Source organism: Pan troglodytes, chromosome X (genome assembly GCF_028858775.2).
Source record: "Pan troglodytes isolate AG18354 chromosome X, NHGRI_mPanTro3-v2.0_pri, whole genome shotgun sequence".
In the NCBI taxonomy this organism is placed as follows: domain Eukaryota; kingdom Metazoa; phylum Chordata; class Mammalia; order Primates; family Hominidae; genus Pan; species Pan troglodytes.
Window position 1 is genome coordinate 40,527,826 of NC_072421.2, and position 18,105 is coordinate 40,545,930.

At 54.5% G+C, this 18,105-nt stretch overlaps 2 protein-coding genes across 6 annotated transcripts in view; both read right to left on the bottom strand.

Annotated features, from left to right (window-relative positions):
• The window catches only part of BCOR (BCL6 corepressor), a 126,020-nt gene that overhangs the window by 50,316 nt on the left and 57,599 nt on the right, over positions 1 to 18,105 (bottom strand). The window lies entirely within an intron of this gene.
• LOC107972755 (actin nucleation-promoting factor WAS) lies at positions 127 to 4,884 on the bottom strand. The gene has a single exon (XM_016947537.4). The coding sequence runs from the start codon at positions 4,361 to 4,363 to the stop codon at positions 3,266 to 3,268; it is 1,098 nt and encodes a 365-aa protein (XP_016803026.1). The 5' UTR covers positions 4,364 to 4,884; the 3' UTR covers positions 127 to 3,265.

Here is an 18,105-nt window from a genome sequence, read left to right on the forward strand (position 1 = left end):
TTCTCAAGGCAGGTTGACTCTGCAAGACCCGCTAGGGCCTCTCCCACACACCTCCAGCTCCACCCTGGCCTAGGGGAAAGGCCAGGCATCCTGTGTTTGGGGGGACCCTGGCCTTCTAACCTTGTGTGCAAGATTTATTTATAACGTATATGTAGGATCCACATCATAAAGCTTATAACGTATGTGTAGGCTTCCGATGGTCCTCCTCGGAGGCTGTTCTCAGGGCGATGACACTTGGTACTGGAACAGGTGGGACTCGGATGAGTACAGATAATGTATTTTTACATAATGTGAGGTAGCCTTTCTTTAAAAACACACCCACACTTATAGTCTTCTGGTAACTTTGTACAAGAACTCTGGGCTTATCCAATGGCACTTTAAAAAAAACATCCGCTGCCCCATCCTCCAAGCACAAGGCACAGCTGGCTTCCCCTGTGAAACTCAAACGAGGTAACAACAGGAGGCGCATCCTCCTCCCAGGATTTCACTCATCTGGAAACATCTAAAGGTAGCTGCCTCCCAGGGCAGAAGACTGCTGGACTTAAGGGTCGCCAGGCTGAACATGGCTGTTCTTTCTTCTTCCTGGCCTTTGGAGGGTTATTGGGTGTTTGGGGAAGGAAGGCCCTAAGGGCAGCCTCTCCGTGGTTCCTAGCAACCATCTTGGAATTTCTGGTCTGGGCTCGATTTGGGTCAGGCCCTGAGCTCCCCGAACACAGGCACGTGTGGGTGAACTGGCATCTACACTACGGGGGCCCGCAGGGTGGTTGGGTGTCGACCAAATGGGCATAATACAGGAGGCTTCTGGGAGGCTGGCCGCCTCTTGCGCTCGGCAAGGGCTTAAGAGCCCTCGACGCCGCCGCGCTGGGCCGGGTGCTCCTGCAGATAAACCCGGACGCCACGTCCCGCCTCGGCTGCTTATTTAGCAAGGCGCCTTCTGCGCATATTTTACCCGGCTGGGGGCAGTGAGTGGGAACCGCCGGGAGAGGGGGCGGGGAACCACCAACTACTCGCCTTCGGACCCAGTGTGCCGGCCTCCGGCCCCAGCCATTTTGTATCCAGCTTCCCTCCTCCACTCCCACCGGGTCCCTGCGAAGACGCACCACCCCGAACCCCTTCGCGGTACCACTCCCGAACTGGAGGGGTAGAGAAGTCTCTGCCAGCCCCTCGCCTGCAGCAGGAAGGTGGGTACGGACCAGCAGAAGGGAAAGCGGTGCTGATCTGTCTCTAAATACCTCTGCCCTCCCGCCCCCAACAAAGTCGGTCACAGAGGTGAGTGGCGCGGGATGGTTGCCTCGAGAAGGTCGCAGCCAGGAGCAAAGCTTTGGGGCTCACAACGGACTGGGGATTCCAAACGGTGTAATCTTCGGCACATTTCACCCGCTCCCATTCCACCTTCCGAACCACTCTGCTCTCGGTGCTCATCCTCCTCTCCATACCTGCGTTTCCTGCGCGTTAGCAGCCGCGCAGCCCCCGGCCCTGAGTGCGGGGGGTGGGGTGGGGGGGCTCAGGGTGGTTTGTGTGGTGCGGCCTGACAGAACCTTCTGTGTGCGGCGGAGGGAGGAGGCTAATGCATAATGCACAGCGCCTGGAAGCCCGGCCATTAGCGGCCTGTCGGTGACACAGACAAACGACTGAGAGGGAGGAGATCCAGCTCGCTCTGGAGTTTAAATAGACCAGCGTGGAGGGGAAATGCCATGATTTAAAAGTGTGTGTTTGCAGACACTCGCATATATTTTAATGATTTCCAGCAGGCTATGTGTCCTAGCCTTGCATCCCCCCCTCCCCAAAAGGAGGATGTGTCTAGAAGAGGGAGGATGAAGGCAGAGTGAGAGGCCTCAACCCAGACCCACCAGCAGCTTTTGAGAGATGAAGGAGGGGAGAAGTTCAGAAAGCGAGGCCTGGGGAAGCCACACGACCCAAGGCCAAGCCCAGATTTTGTTCTTAAAATAATAATTAAAAAAAAGAACCACCCAGCCTTCCACCCTGGACTACACCCTGTGTTGTACCAGAAAGGCCTGGGGGAAAGAATAAATTCTGCCACCCTTGCTTCCCCCGGGAGCCCACATTTTTGAATCTTCCTTTTCCACTGACACTCCAGAGACCTCCTTCCTCCCGGTTTAACACACTAGTGTTTTTTAGCAATTAAGGCGAGAAGGGGGTGGGGATAAAGATAAGCCAATTTTTTTTTCCGCCATGCAAGTGTGAGAGATAAGATAACGCTAAGCTGGGGCAAAGCGGCTGCTTACAACCTCCCCTTAGCGATTTTGATCGGTCACTTCTTATCTCGCAAAAATGCTCTTTTCGAAAACTGGATCAAAAAAGAAAAAGAGAAAAAGAAAAGAAAGAAAGAAAGATTTTCATTTGGAAGTGACATTTAAAACCCACCTCCCCTCCACTGACAACCCACCCCCCATTGGCGGGGCTCCCCAGGAAAAGTCGCACCTCGACTGCAGGATTTCAGGCTTTCTCGCGGGGGGCAGGATTACTAGTGCAATTAGGTTGAATAAAACCAGGGATGCGTGATGAGGATTTATCCTGTATCCAACCCAAGCTCGCGGCTGGGTTTTCCTTCTCTTAGTTACTGGTCGATGTTTGTGTTTCGCCATCGCACTCAGTGCCTTCAAACTAAACAGGTAGTTATACTTGGGAGGGTCATATAACTATGTCAACATGAAGTGGTTGTTAATGCGAAATAAGAAGAAACTCTTCTGATATTTATAGGCCCCTATAAAGGGAGAGAAAGGAAATCACACTCCCTAGAACCCGAAAGCTCCCAGCCGAACCGGACCCTCGGGGAGTTTTAGAAATCCTTCTTTCCTCACAGGAATTTCGCGAAGGGGTTTCCGGAAGACTTTGTCGAAGAAGGTTTTGGTATCAGACTCCACGACCTCAGAGCGCCCTGCAAATTCCCCCCGGCCCAGTGGCTAGCCCCAGAATGCAAACCTCAAGGCGGGCGCCCCAGACCAAGCTGACCTAGCCTCTGCCCACCCCCAGCCCACAACCCCGAGGCTCCCACCCCCTGCCCCCGACCGGGTCGGCACCGTGGCGTCCGGCACATGCCAAGTCTACCGTCTCCAGGCCAGGCTGCAAGATCCAAAGGTTGGGGCCTGCCGCGGCCGGATTGTCCCTGGGGAGCCGAAACCGCCCAGCGGGGAAACCCCTCCTCTCGCCCTTCCCCGAAAAGCTTGGCCGCGGTCTAAGCTCCGAGCAAGCGGGCATCCGCTGACAGCCGGGCCTCACGTAAGGCCCACACGCGTCCCATTAGTCAGCCCGAGTTCCCCTCGGGCGAGCCGCCTGGCGCGGCCCCAAGGCCGGGCTCAGGCGGGGAGGGGGTGCGGGGCCGCAGCGAGCTGGGGGCGGAGGTGCGGGCTCCGCGGGGCCCGGCCAGGCTCGGTTCCGCGTTCCTGGGCCCGCGGGTAAGCTGAGTCGGCGGGGCAGGCCGCTCCCTGGCTGGCGCCGGGGCGCCGAGCTGCGCTTCACGTGCCCGCCATATCAGCAGCAGCGGCGGCGGCGGCGAGGAGGGGGGGCTGGGAGGCGCGCGGCCGTTCCCGCGGGGTCTGCGGACCCCGCCTCCCCGCCCCTCCCCGTGGGGGCTGGGCCGAGACCACCCTGCGGCCCCCATCCCAGCGCAAGCCGAAAGCGGCGCTGCCAGACGCAGAGAGGCTCCTGGGGCGCCGTTCCGAGAGCCGCGCGGCGGCAGCAGCCAGGGGAGGGTGCTCCTCGCGGCCGCCCCGCCGCCGCCGCCGCAGTCACGGGGACCGGAAGCCCTCGCGCCGCCCCGAGCGGCCTCCGCTGGCCCCAGGGCTGTTCCAGACGAGGGCTGGCCGCGCGTCACCCCTGATCCCTCCTCGCCCCAGGCGACCACCCGGGCCCTGCGGTATCCCGGTGTAAGCCGGGAGGACCCTTCCTGCGGTCCGATGAGATGTCCCTGTCCCTCTGCTACCACCATAAGCACGCCCCCCCGCACCGCTCGCAGCTCCGCAGCTGGGACGGGAGGGGCGCGGAGCCGCCACTCCGGCCGGGCAGGAACACCTGCTCCCAGGCCCTGCAGCTGGGCGCGTGCTGCTGTGAGAGGCTGCCTACTGTTGTGTGCAGAGATCGCGGAGAAGAAAATAGGGCTCCGAAGCTCAGGGCCAGGAGCAGCCAAGCCTCGGCCACCCCCATCTCCCACCCACTGCAGGCGACAGAGCGCGAAGCCAGAGGGCCTGCTGGGGGCCTGGGTCTCTTTTCGAAGGTCGAAGGGCCGCCACCCCTGGGATCCGGCTTCTGGCCTGAAGAGGTCGTTCATAAAACAGATGGGGCAAAACCTGTTTTGGGAGCCTTCCCTGTGTCCGCCCCCGCTCTCCAAACCAGACACACTCATCTCCCCCTCAGCCCTACTCTAGCCTCCGGCGGGGGACAGGAGTAGGTCATGGCGGCACCGGTACTCCACCCGCCCCGCTCCACGTAGGGACGTAGGGTCGGCTGCGGGGCTCGGACTTTGCCACTCCACCTAGGGAAGGGCCAATGGACGCTCCCCGTCTCCTCCGTGTCCGAAGGAGATCGGGCGGCGGAGCTGACCTGCAAGGCTTGCCCTGCCTCACCCACCCCCCACCTCCGTCCCACCCTCCCCGACTCTCCTGGCCCAGGGCCCGGCCGGGGAAGGCGTTGTTTTGCCAGCGGGAGCCGAGCGAGTGCACAGAGAAAAGCCTCCCTGCTCTAATGAGAGTGCACACAGCGCTGCAGCGAGGAGGATGATTACCCTGCGGGCGGGGGGGCGCGGGCTCGGGCCGCGGGCGGCGTGTGCGGCGGCCCCGCGGGCCCGGAGTCCCCTCCTGTCTGGCTGCTAATCGCACGCTTTCTGCTGTTACGGAGGCAGGCGGGAGCCGGCGGCCGAGCCCAGCGCCGGCGACTCGGCGGGTGACACGGAAACATGGCGCAGCGCCCCTCCCCCGCCCGCGCTCCCGCCTCCCGCCCTCCCCGCGCTCCCGCCTCCCGCCCTCCCCGCGCTCCCGCCTCCCGCCTCGCACTTCCTCCCGCCCGCGCGGCTTTTGCAGTTCTAATGCTCTGCTTTCGGCCTGGCACCATTACGCTAGCAGCCGCTTCTCCGCGGCCCCGCGCGTCTCTTTCCCCTTTGTTTTCGGGGTCTATAGAAAACGTTTGCTTTTGTCCCGAGCTCTCGTTAAACCAAACTTGTGGTGGCAACGGAAGGCGGTGCAGGCGGGGAGGGGTCCGGGGATTTTGGCAGCAGCCGGCCAGAGCGTGGTGGAAACTTCTCTCGCTGGGTTCTCCGCTCCCTCCCACTCCCCCTCCCCAACACAGAGCCGCCGGCCTCCCGACGCTTCTCCCTTCGCCCCCGAGAGGCCCCAGTGCTCCAGGAAGGTCTGGGCCACAGAGACTGTGACCAGGGGTGAAGAACCCAGAGTGCGTGTCTGTGAGCCCCGAGGTTTTGGCACTCGATGACCTCGCTCCCTGCAGCCCCGACTTACCTCTTTCCCTTTGGTCATTCGGGGCTTTGTATCAGTCGGTGAAGAAGGAAGGGGAGGGAAGAGAAAGTGTTTCTTTCGTGCGTGTGGTTTTTATTTTTAGGATTTGTTGGAATCTGTCACCCCCAACTGCACAGCCCCCTCCCGTATAGGATCTAGGGCGAAAGCGGGGAAACGTCGGCTTTAGAGGGAAAGGGTCGGGTCAGAAACCTAGCCCTGGAGGCTGGATCGTACTCTCCTGGCGGGCTCAGCCACACTTGGTCGGCACGCGGGGCGGGGCGACCCAGCAGAGTGGGGGACGCAAGGGCCAGGTCCCTCGGTCCAGGAGACGCCAAACGTTCCAACCTTGGAGCGAGAGAGCAGGAACCCCCGCCCCCACCCAAGCGCGCGCGCTCCCTAGCTCGACGCGCAAGCCGTGGCTCTCCGCGCCAGAGCTGCTCAGGCGGCAATTTTTTAAGCCTGCAATTAAGCGAGGCGTCGCCGTGTCCTCTGCTAGTGTCGGTCCTGTCAGTCGCACATGGCCTTGGTGCTCCGGTCCGAGGCCCCGCGATTAGTCACAGGCTCGCTTCGCTCCTTCCCTAATCCGCCTCTGCAGGCAGCCTGGGGACGCGGCCGACTTGGCGGCGCTGGCAGGGAGCCACTGCCCGCGGGGCGGGCCGCCTGACCAGTGCCAGCCCCGCTGCGCCCGAGCCGGCGTGGGCCCTGGGGTGCGGGTTTGGCGCCCCTCCCCTCTCACAGCCCCCTGGCTGGGGTGGCTGCGCCCCTCCTCCTCCCGCCCCTCTCCCGGGCCTGAGAGATCTATTTGTGTGGTGTCATTTGCATAAAAATAGGACAAGTGTTTCTGTGCGTTCATACGCGGGAGGCGAAATCCTTATTGATGTGTCTGTGTGGAGCCTTCGGTTGTCGGAGCGGTTTGATTTAGGGTGTTTGTGTTGCCTTCTACAAGAAAGGAGAGAAAGTCCTTCTCAACTCCTTCGGCGGCCTGGGCCCCCAGAAGCATGTCCCTCTGCGCGGCCGGAATGGTCCACCACTTGGGCCCCAAGCGCGCCGGATCCACAGCGAGCAGGTTGAGGGCCAGGCGGGAGGCCCATTATGACTCATAAAATCGGGCGGCCTAATCGCCAGCTGCCAACCCATTTACATGTGGAGCTTCCCAATGCTCCCTTCGCCCGGGCCCGGCTTCCTGAGGGTTTGCCCCGACACAGCTAGAGCCGCCAAGTGGGAGCTAATCTAGTGGCCTCTCCTTCCCGTCGGCAGCGTGGCTTCCCTTCCCCGGCGACCCCCGCTCTCTTGGCCTACTGCGCTGCTCGCCAGCAACTCCTCACCTTGGACAAATAGCTGGGAGGGCGCCGGCCGCGCGGAGCCAGTAAATCAATCATTAACTCCCAAGCGAGGCCTGGACCAGGGGAGGGAGCGGCGGCCAGAGCCGAGTCCGCGAGGCGAGCGCAAAGCCTCCACCGGGGTTAGGAGCCACCCACGCGCCAACGAACCGGGTGCGTGAAGGCGGGTCCCGCCATGGCCTCCCGGGCCCCTCCAGAAGCCTCCGCCCGCCGGGCCTTTCAAGCCCGCACCTTGCCTGGCCAGGCAGGTCGAGTTACGGCGCTGCCCCTGGGAGAGCTTGAACATTAACGAGTCGCCTCGGGCCTCAGCGGCCTGCTCTCCACAGGAGAGCCTCCCGCGCTTGGGCAAGCTCCTCGGATCCGGCCGGGCTCCTCCTGGCTCAGGCTTGCTAAACCAAACTGATCGCACCCTGTATCGACCAATCTCCCTGCGGCACCCTCTTCCCTCAGCCCACGGTGGAGCCGGCACGCAGGGGGTTAAAAGCCCCGGTTCGCTCTGGCTCCTCGGCTGCGAGGAGAAAACGCTGATCAAAGTGCCTAAGGGGAAGGTAACACATGCACATTCGGTCCCGGGTCGAAGGAGGCCGACTGGAGACGGCTCCCGAGCCACCCGCCTCGACCCGCTTCCCACACTCCCGGGAACGCGGCGGCGGCGGCGGCCCTGGCCCGCACGATTCGCTCGGCGGAGCGCTGCGCTGCTGGGCTGGGAGGGCGGCGGGGAGGAGGAGAGACGAGGGGGCGGGAGGCGAACCCGGGCTGCGCGCCAAGAGGCCCGGAGCCGCAGATTAGTCACCGCTCGGCTCTGCGCTCCCGGGTGCGCCCGGGAACCGGGAGGGCAGGCGTCGGCCCCGCTCAGCCGGGCTCCCCGGTCCTCGGCGCGGGTGCCCCCACCCCCACCCCCGCGCACTCCTGGCGCGGCTGGCTCGACTCTCGGGGACCCGCGCAGCCGAGATCCACTTGTCAGGTCAAGGGCAGGACAGAAACTCTGCAAGCGGAGTCTTGCGAACAGGAAATTTCTCCTTGACGAGGTGCTGCCCCTCCCCCACGCCGGGCTTCAAAACAAAACTCCAGAGCGGGCGGCCAGGTACCCAGCCTCGCTCGCCATGGCCGGCGACCTCCGCTCCTCGGCCCCGGCCCCGGGCGGCGGAGCCAAGCAAACAGAGCCGGCGGACGGACTCGGCGCCGGCCCCGCGGAGGGCGCCAGGCTGCCACCCTCCGGGGCCCGGACGGGGTCGGCGGGGGTACGGGGTCGGCGGGGGTGCGGAGCCCCGGAGCCCCCGCGCCTCCCCAGGTTCTACAGCCACCGAGCGGTTTTGCGGAGCTGCCCGAGGCCGCCGGGTCAGCGACTCCCCGGAGGGCGTGGGGGGCGGGGAGGCCGCGCGGCGCCGCCGACTCGGCGAATCCCGCTGCGGGAGCCCGGGAGGGCTGCGAGCTCGGCCTGGCAAAGTTCCTGTGGAAACTCCATGTTTTGAAACTCCTGCGGCGTCGCGGAAGGAGGGGGAGAGGGGAGCGCGGGAAGCGCGCGGGGGCGGTCTGCACCCGCCTCTCCCCGCCGGGGAGTGGGTTCCGCGGCCCCCCGGGCCTCATGGGAAAGCTGGAGGGCGGGGACGGCCGGGTCCCCGGGCCCGTTCTTTTGTGTGTTCTCCTCTCTCTCTTCCACACTCTAAGAGAAATTTATAAACCCGTTTCATTTAGTGAATTCACCCGGGAGAGGAAGGCTGCCTTTTTAGGGACCATGATGTTCAGGGTAATTTCGTATTTGACACATGTAAATACTTAGTACTCTCAGGTAAGGTCAAATTATTTATCATCTTAATTTATATTTCAATAGGCCTACAATTTAGAGGCGAGAAATGCCTCCTTATGAATCATTATGGTCTATTAGGGGAAGTAATGTATAAACAGCACTATTTGGGAGGGAATCACTTAATGTTGACATTTAAATAGCTCTTCAATAGTTAAAAAAAAGACATTTGAGTGTCTTTGATTAAATATACAATTTACAAGACCATCAGCATAACCATCAGGAATATAAATTCTTGGAATTTTTATTTATTTCCAATTTTTGAAACCTTCCAGGGCATGCGTGTCATTGAATCCCTATGGGGGAAAAAATCTTAACATTTCAGGCAAAATATTCTCCTCTCCCCTAGCTTCCTGTCTTATCAGGAACTCAGGGAACTTCTGGAACTCTGAGCACACTTCACCAGCAGGGACCACAGTGGGAAGTTTGTAGATCCTGTACCTCTAAGACAATCAACCATTTTCTTTTCTTTTTTTTCTTTTTTCCTTTTTCTTTTTTTTTTTTTTTTTCTTTTTTTTGAGACGGAGTCTCACTCTTGTCGCCCAGGCTGGAGTGCAATGGCATGATCTCAGCTCACTGCAACCTCCACCTCCCGGGTTCAAGTGATTCTCCTGCCTCAGCCTCCCAAGTAGCTGGAATTACAGGCTCCCGCCACTACACCCAGCTAATGTTTTTGTATTTCTAGTAGAGACGGGGTTTCACCATGTTGGTCAGGCTGGTCTCGAACTCCTGACCTCAGGTGATCCACCAGCCACGGCCTCCCAAAGTGCTGGGATTACAGGCGTGAGCCACCACGCCCGGCCGAGAATCAATCACTTTCTAACAATATTGCAGCCAATTTGTGAAACAGCACAGCTTCCCTGCTGGAGTTGAACCTTCCAGAAGGCCAGTGTCTGTCCATCCATCCTGATGTTCCCGCAGCACCCAACATAGATCTCACACTGTTTTAAGTCATCATTTCATACCTGCTAAAATATCGCCTTCTTAGAGGCTTTTCCTTGCTGCCTCCACCCTCACCCCCCATACCCTTTCTTGAAAGGCCCCTTGTTATACTTCTTTGCTTGAAGCATCACCCATCTTTATAATGCCCCTTCTTAACCTCGCCATCTCCTTTGCTGGTTCCCTATTTATCTGTTTCCCTGTACACCTGGACTTCTTGAAAGAGGTGTCTCCATCCATGTGGAATTTCTGCAGGCTTACCTCATGTTCACTCTAAAAATCAGCTAGTCATGAAGTTATTTTAAGACACTGGAATAAGTGCAGCTTTGTTTATAACAGCATAGGATTATAAACAACCTAAAGAGTCAGCAGTGACATTGATGGCACATGCATACAATGGAATATTCTGTAGCTGTTAAAATAATAAAGAAGATCTGCTCTGTGTATTGATATGGAAAGATCCCCAAGGTCTACAGTTAAGGAAAAAAAAATAAGGTACAGAGCAGTGTGTACCATCTGCTACAGTTTGTGTAAAAACAAAATAGGGGGGAATATAGACACATATTTGTGTGTGCATTAAAGATTTCCAACACTGCAGGGGAGTGCCCCCTTCCCCCCCAGTTTCTCTGTAGATATGCATGTCCTCTGGTCTACTTTCAGAAATGGGAACACACTGCACAATCTGTTCTGTACCTCACCTATGAAATTTATCAATATATCTTACTTTTCTAGCAACACATGGAGACAGGCCTTGTCAATTTCCAGGCTGGTGGAATTTCACTGTATAGACACATGGTCATTTATCTCACTCCTCAACCCCTCCATCCTCCCTGGCCATTCTGCAGAAAGTGCTCAAGATCACTGGTTACTTCCTTGTTGCCAGGAGTGGGGGCCGGGGGTGGGCGGCGTTGTTTTTCAGTCCTTGCCTTCCTTGGCCTCCCAGAAGCATTTACCACACCATGACCACTGCTCCCTTGAGCTGCTTGCTCACAGGGTTTTCATCCTAGCTGAGAACCGCTTTCAATTTCTTTGTGGGCTTTTCTATGCTCTACCAGTTGCCTTGGGCCTGGATCCTCCCCTTCCTCCCCACCAGTCTCATCCAGGTTTATGGCTTTAAATACCACCTACTTATTGATGACTTACATTTTTTTTTCTAGTTCCAAATCCCCATATCAAACTTCAAACTTGGTATCTCAACTTTGCATCTACATTCAGCTTAATAACAATAGCAAGCATTTACATCACGCCTGTTAGGTTGAAGCTCTCTTCAAAGTGCTTTCTATAAATTAACTATTAATCCTTACAACTGCCCTATAAGGTAGGCAGAGTTATTATGTACATTTTTTCCAGATGAGGAAACTATCAGAGAAGTTACTGAACATTCCTAGAAAATGGTGGTGCTAGGATTCAAATCCAGGCAGTCCTATCTTCAGAGTCCATGGTCCTAATCACTTTGCCACACTGCCTCGTTGGCATGTGTCTCGAACTCCTGACCTCAAGTAATCCACCCGCCTCTGCCTCCTAAAGTGCTGGGATTACAAGTGTAGCACCGCGCCCAGCCACAACTGAATTCTAAAAAGAGGAATTAATTTACAAATATTTGGGGGCATTTAATAAATGCCAGGCCTTGTAGCGGGTGCTAGGGAAACAGTGGTGAGCAGGACAAATGTCTCTTAGATAGAGAAGAGCTTTTCCTTTAGAACCTGCTCTTTGCTTTAACTCCCTTCCCCATCACAGAAAATGGCTCACCCACTCAGGTGCTTAAAGCAGAATCCTAGGGGGCCATTCTTGACCCATTTTCATTCATCTCCCCCTCACCTTCCTCCAGTCCACTGGCAAAGCTAACCCATTCTACTTCCAAATAGTCTATCTAGTAAGCCTACTTCTTCCCATTTTCCTACATCCACCTGAGGCCAGGCCACCATCTTGGGCCTGGATTATTATACAGGATGATTATTCTAGCAATCTCTGTGCTGCCACTTTTGCTATCCTCCAGTCCACCCGCAACGTGGCAGCTAGAAAGATCTTATTTATTTATTTATTTATTTATTTTGAGACAGGATCAAGACCTCATCTCCACTTAAAAAAAAAGAGTAGTCAAGTGTGGTGGTGCACGCCTGTAGTCCCAGCTACTTAGGAGGCTGAGATGGGAGGATTGCTTAACCCTGGAAGGTCCAGACTGCAGTGAGCCATGATTGCACCATTGCACTCCAGCCTGGGTGACAGAGGGAGACCATGTCTCAAAAAAAAAAAAAAGTGTTGAATGTCACTACCCCACTAGTTCCCACTGCACTTAGAAGAAAATCTAAATGCCTTAACAAGGCCACTTCATTGCTTGCCAGTGTTTAGCTCACCCTCTGAAGGCCAACCACACAGGCCTGCTATCAGCTCCTGAATAGGCTCTGCGGGTTGGTCCCTGGGAGGTCATCTCCCTCAGCAAGACCGTATCGTCCATAATGGTACAGTGTATCATCACCAGGTGCTAAGCTTGCATCAGTGTGCAGCAATGTACATATATCCATAATGTTCTCAGAATTTTGTTTCTGGCTGTATGCGCCCAGTGCCTAGCATGGTGCTCACCACATATTGATGAAAAAAAAAATCTGATAAACAATAAATGAAGTATTGCATGCCTAATACTTTTTTTTTCTTTCTTTCTTTCTTTCTTTTTTTTTTTTTGAGATAGAGTCTCACTCTGTTACCCAGGCTGGAATGCAGCAGCACGATCTCAGCTCACTGCAATCTCTGCCACCCGGGTTCAAGTGATTCTGCTGCCTTGGCCTCCTGAGTAGCTGGGATTACAGGTGTGTGCCACCAAGCCTGGCTACTTTTTGTGTTTTTAGTAGAGACGGGGTTTCACCATGTTGGCCAGGCTGGTCTCGAACTCCTGACCTCAGGTGATCTGCCCACCTCAGCCTCCCAAAGTGCGTGAGCCACTGTAGCCAGCCACTTAATACATTTTTGCTAACTGAATCGGTATTCTATATCCTGGCTAGAGAAGAAACCAGGTTCAAGAGAACAAGACAGTTGTGGAGAGAGTGCTATAGGAAAGGGGGTACCTGGACTGGTGGGGAGTGGCTCTGTAGTTCTGGTGAGGATTGGGGCAGAAGAAATTAGGAAAGTGAAGCATAAGCCTGGGGGAGACACTGTCTTTTGGGGAGGCCCGTGGGAGTATGGGACACCTGTGTACAGGTCTCTGTCGGCTGGAGGAGCCAAGTGACCTGGTGTGCATGCTGGTGGGGAGGCCTTGGGAGTCCTGTCCTTAACTAAGTCCTGCAGAATATCATCCCCAGGAGATGAGAAAGCCAAAAGGAAGACAAAACCCAAACCAGAGCCTTCTTAGAGTACTTTGCCTATTGCCAATCATTTGGTCCTTACTTAGTGGCAGAAGATTGAGACTGTCTTTCTCCTTGAGACCCTAAGAAACCAGAAGTGTAGGTTCTTCTCACAGCTGACCCTGGGCAATTGGAGTTCTCTGAACTCCATGCCATTTGACCTCTAACAGTAACTGTGTCCCTACGCTGTTTTTGATAGCAAAGCAAGTCTTTTAACAATGAATAATTCCTATGTGATAAAAATAGCTACTGTTTATTAAGGACCTTTGTTCATTTCAGTTACTTTATCAGGTACTTTTCCAAGTTATCTCACTCACACCCCAAAATAACCCTATGGCTTAGGTATTACCATTCACTATTTTTTTTTTTTTTTGAGTTGGAGTCTCGCTGTGTCGCCCAGGCTGGAGTGCAGTGGTGAGATCTCGGCTCACTGCACGCTCCACCTCCCGGGTTCATGCCATTCTCCTGCCTCAGCCTCCCATGTAGCTGGGACTACAGTCACCTGCCACCACGCCCGACTAATTTTTTGTATTTTTAGTAGAGACGGGGTTTCATTGTGTTAGCCAGGATGGTCTCAATCTCTTGACCTTGTGATCTGCCTGCCTCGGCCTCCCAAAGTGCTGGGATTACAGGCGTGAGCCACTGCGCCAAAACACATGGCTAATCTAGGAGAGTGTGGCTACGGGGATTCTACCTGACTCCAAACCTAGGCTCTTTCCCATAGGGTATATTGTTTGTCTGTCACGCATATGCACTGTTTCCCCAAACCTTAAACTATTTCTGGGACCAGATCCTACATAGCTTCTGCAATTGCATCCTTCTGGGCCCATCCTGGCAACTCGCCAACTGCAGTAAGTATCATAAAAGGAGTTTCTTTCTTTCTGGGATCAGCAGGCCTCAGCTCATCTGTTGTGTTCACCATGGGAACCTAAGAATTGATCATCTGAATGAAGAGTTGCCTTCCTTCCAGGTAAGCCTTGAAAAAGTGTGGGGCCGGCCTGGGCTCGGTGGCTCACGCCTGTAATCCCAGCACTTTGGGAGGTGGAAGTAGGCGGATCGCTTGAGGTCAGGAGTTCAAGACCAGCCTAGCTAACATGGCGTAAACCTCGCCTCTACTAAAAATAAAAAAATTAGCTGGGTGTGGTGGTGCACGCCTGTGATCCCAGCTATTCAGGAGGCTGAAGCACAAGAATCGCTTGAACCCAGGAGGCGGAAACTCTAGTGAGCCGAGATCGCACCACTGCACTCCAGCCTGGGTGACAGAGTGTGACTGTGTCTCAAAAAAAAAAAAAAAAAAATGTGTGGGGCCAAGAAGTTCAAGGGAAGGACTTCCTCCCCAGAACAAATAGATTCTGTTTGAAAAATACCTGTACCTCCACCAATACTAAATTATGGCTCAATGTCTGGCGAGATTATAAGCTACCTTGCCCTTTCATATTCCTGGGCAACACTTTTCCCCGTTTTGAGCTTCCATAAAGACTACTCTTGTCCTTACCATGGGAAAAGGTAGTTCACGAAGGGATAACATGGGAAGAACTCATCACACAGCTCTTCTGAAGCAGAAGAGCTCTTGGGATTTGAGGAAAAGAGAGTCACTAATGTTCTTCAGCTCCTAGAAGAACAATAGCTAGAATTTATTAAGGGCTTTCTATCTGCCAGGCACAGTTCTAAACATTTTATACACATTAATAATCTCATGTCATATAGAAAACTGTCCTATATGGCCGGGCGCGGTGGCTCACGCCTGTAATCCCAGTGCTTTGGGAGGCCGAGGCGGGTGGATCACGAGGTCAGGAGATCGAGACCATCCTGGCTAACACGGTGAAACCCCGTCTCTACTAAAAATACAAAAAATTAGCCGTGTGTGGTGGTGGGCGCCTGTAGTCCCAGCTACTCGGGAGGCTGAGGCAGCAGAATGGTGTGAAACCAGGAGGCAGAGCTTGCAGTGAGCTGAGATAGCGCCACTGCACTCCAGCCTGGGCAACAGTGCAAGACTCTGTCTCAAAAAAAAAAAAAAAACTGTCCTATAATAAAGGTACTATTATTATCCCCATTTCAGATGGGGAAACTGAGGCTTAGAGGATAATTAATTTGCCTGCTTGCCTGGAAGCTCACTGCCCATTCCCAAAGCCCAGACTTATTCATGCCATCACAGCCCCTGCCATCACGGTGCAACACTAGCAACTAAATTTTGGACTTTCCAGGCACCTGTGGTCAGCTTCATTACTCTGCCAATTGCACAAGTTCATGCTAATTGGGTGCTTTATTTGGATCTGAAGGCAGTGGCCTTACTGCATCCTGGCATGCAAATGATGTCCCCTGAGGACACGATGGGCAATGAATTTGTCCTGCAGGTCCCTGTGAGAGGCCTTTTCTCTTCTGTAGCTTCCTAAGCAGAAGCTATGGATGATCCACAGACAGAAGGTGGTCATCTCTAACCTGTCCTGTGACAAAGCATGCTGGTCAGCCAGTGGATGCCCCCATCGGTTCCATGCCAGTGGCTGCACCGGGACCCCTGCTTGCAGGCACAGGGAACTCGGAGGAGAGAAGATCAGTTTCCAAGATAATTTAGGTTCAGTCTTTCTTCAAACCAGCCATTGTCCTCTGCTCTAGATCTGACACCGATGATTAATGCGCCTCGTATTTGAGTATTTCTTCTTTTCGGCTTCTTCCTTGCTTTGGGGTTTATTTTCCAGCTGCTGCCAGAGTTTCTCCTCAGAAGAGAGTAAATACAGACTGGAGCATTGCCCTTGGTGTTGCCCTGAAAGCATCCCAGGTGTCAGATCGCACTGGGCCATTCCTGGAGTAGGTGATGTTACTGTTTAGAGTTCAGTGCTAACCCACCACCTCCACCAATCGAGACCTAAGCCGTTAATTATTCTGAAAATACCAAAAATAAAGATTGCAGGGAAGGCAATTAATAGGATCATACGGTCTATTCCTCATTTGTAATTACATATTATTATTTTTCTCCCTACTTTGTTCCAATAATGATTTAAGGCTGCTTCCAAAGATACACAAAACCCAGCAAAGATAAATAGAAGAAGTGGAACATGAATTATAATGTCATGCCTGCTCACAACATCTCTGCCCCATTCCACATAATAGAACTGAATTCATAACGCCTTTCAAAAATGAGGTAATTCAGCTATTTTGGTGGCAACACTAGGCTCTTTGTAAAGTGAAAGGGTGGTACACGATCATGGAAAAACCATGGAGGGGACACTCGATCCCCTTTCTAATGCTTGCTTTCTTGGTGTGTGACCTTGGGCAAGTCGCTCACCCTCTCTGGACTTCAGCTTCTGAAACTCTCAAATGTCTCTGCCAATCCCTGAGGCTTCCTCCTCTTTCTGACGTCCAAGGGCACCATCAAGGAGGCAGAGGCCAGTACTACTGCCCTCTGGCATGAGGCTTCCTAGAACTACTATTCGAGAGATAGTTTCCCAGGAAGTATACTATGCTCGCACTCTTTCTCTCTCTCTCTCTCTCTCCCCACCTCCCCCCCACCCCTTTTCCTCCCTCCCTATCTATCTTCTCTCTAACACACCACAGGCACAGAGAAGTCTTTCTGGATGACTGAGATAATAGAACTGAAATTGTCTCCTCCCCCAAGGCAAGGACCCCCCCTTTCAGGAAAGTGACTTTAAGGGTAGCACTGAGGGGATCTTTTTGGGAGGCGGGGAGTCACAACCCTTCTGACCTTTCTGTCCTCCCCTCAGGTGTGAGCTTTCACTTTCTTTCCTCTTCTTGCAGTTCAAGACATTCTTTTATTTATTTTATTTATTTTTTTTTTTCTGAGACAGAGTTTTGCTCTTATCCCCCAGGCTGTTGTGCAGTGGCGCGATCTCAGCTCACTGCAACCTCCGCCTCCCAGGTTCAAGTGACTCTCCTGCCTCAGCCTCCTGAGTAGCTGGGATTACAGGCGCCCACCGCCGCACCTGGCTAATTTTTTTTTGTATTTTTAGTAGAGATGGGGTTTTGCCATGTTATCCAGGCTGGTCTCGAACTCCTGACCTCAGGTGATCCGCCCGTCTCGGCCTCCCAAAGTGCTGGAATTATAGGTGTGAGCCACTGTGCCCAGCCCAAGACATTCTTACAACCTGGCCAACTCTGGATCCAGTCTTATCTTCCCTTCACCCCCTCTTAACCGCATCTTCCACTTTTGTATCCAGGCAGCATCTAACACAATGCTTAGCATGTCATTTGCTTAAAACACCAATGCTGTCCTCTGCCCCACACAAAGTCTCCACTGACCCCCTAGTTCCTCTACTGAGTATTCCACAGGCTACAGGGGCCTCCTGAGACTGGGCCCTGATCCCTTGCCTCAGGTGGGAGGCTGCTTGGGAGACTCTGTTTTTGTTGTTGAGACGGAGGCTCGCTCTGTTGCCCAGGCTAGAGTGCAGTAGTGCGATCTTGGCTCACTGCAATCTCTGCCTCCTGGGTTGAAGCCATTCTCCTGCCTCAGCCTCCCGAGTAGCTGGGATTAGAGGCATGCGCCACCACGCCCAGCTAATTTTTGTATTTTTAGTAGAGACAGGGTTTTGCCATGTTGGCCAGGCTGGTCTCAAACTCCTCAGCTCAGGTGATCTGCCCACCTTGGCCTCCCAAAGTGCTGGGATTACAGGCATGAGCCATCACCCTTGGCCTGAGACTCTGTTTTTTAAGATGCAAGCACACACAACACCTTGCAAATGAAAAGAAGCCAGCCTCAAAGGAATATGCACAATAGGATTCCATTTACATCTAGTTTGGGTGGTTTTTTTTTTTTTTTTTTTTGGTGGTGGTGCCGGTGGGGGGGTGGACAGGGTCTCACTCTGTCACCTAGGCTAAAGTGCAGTGGCACTTTGCCTATGTCAAGTTTTAAAGTGGGCAAAGGTTTTAATCTGAGTTGTTATAAGTCAGGATGGGCCAGGTGCAGTGGCTTGCTCCTGTAATCCCAGCACTTTAGGAGGCAGAGGTGGGTGGATCGCTTGAGCCCAGGAGTTCAAGCCCTGCCTGGGCAACATGGTGAAACCCCATCTCTACACAAACTGCAAAAATAAGCTGGGTGTGGTGGGCGTGCTGTAGTCTCAGCTACTCAGGAGGCTGAGGCTGCAGTGGGCTGTGATCACAGCACTGCACTCCAGCCTGGGTGACAGAGTGAGACTCTGTCTCATTAAAAAAAAGAAGAGGAGTCAAGATGGAGTTATCCTTGGAGATGGGGAGCACAGCGGGACTCCTTG

Bases quoted from the DNA above. Each gene is read 5' to 3' on its own strand.
- LOC107972755 (XM_016947537.4), bottom strand. From the start codon at position 4,363: ATGAGTGTGTCTGGTTTGGAGAGCGGGGGCGGACACAGGGAAGGCTCC.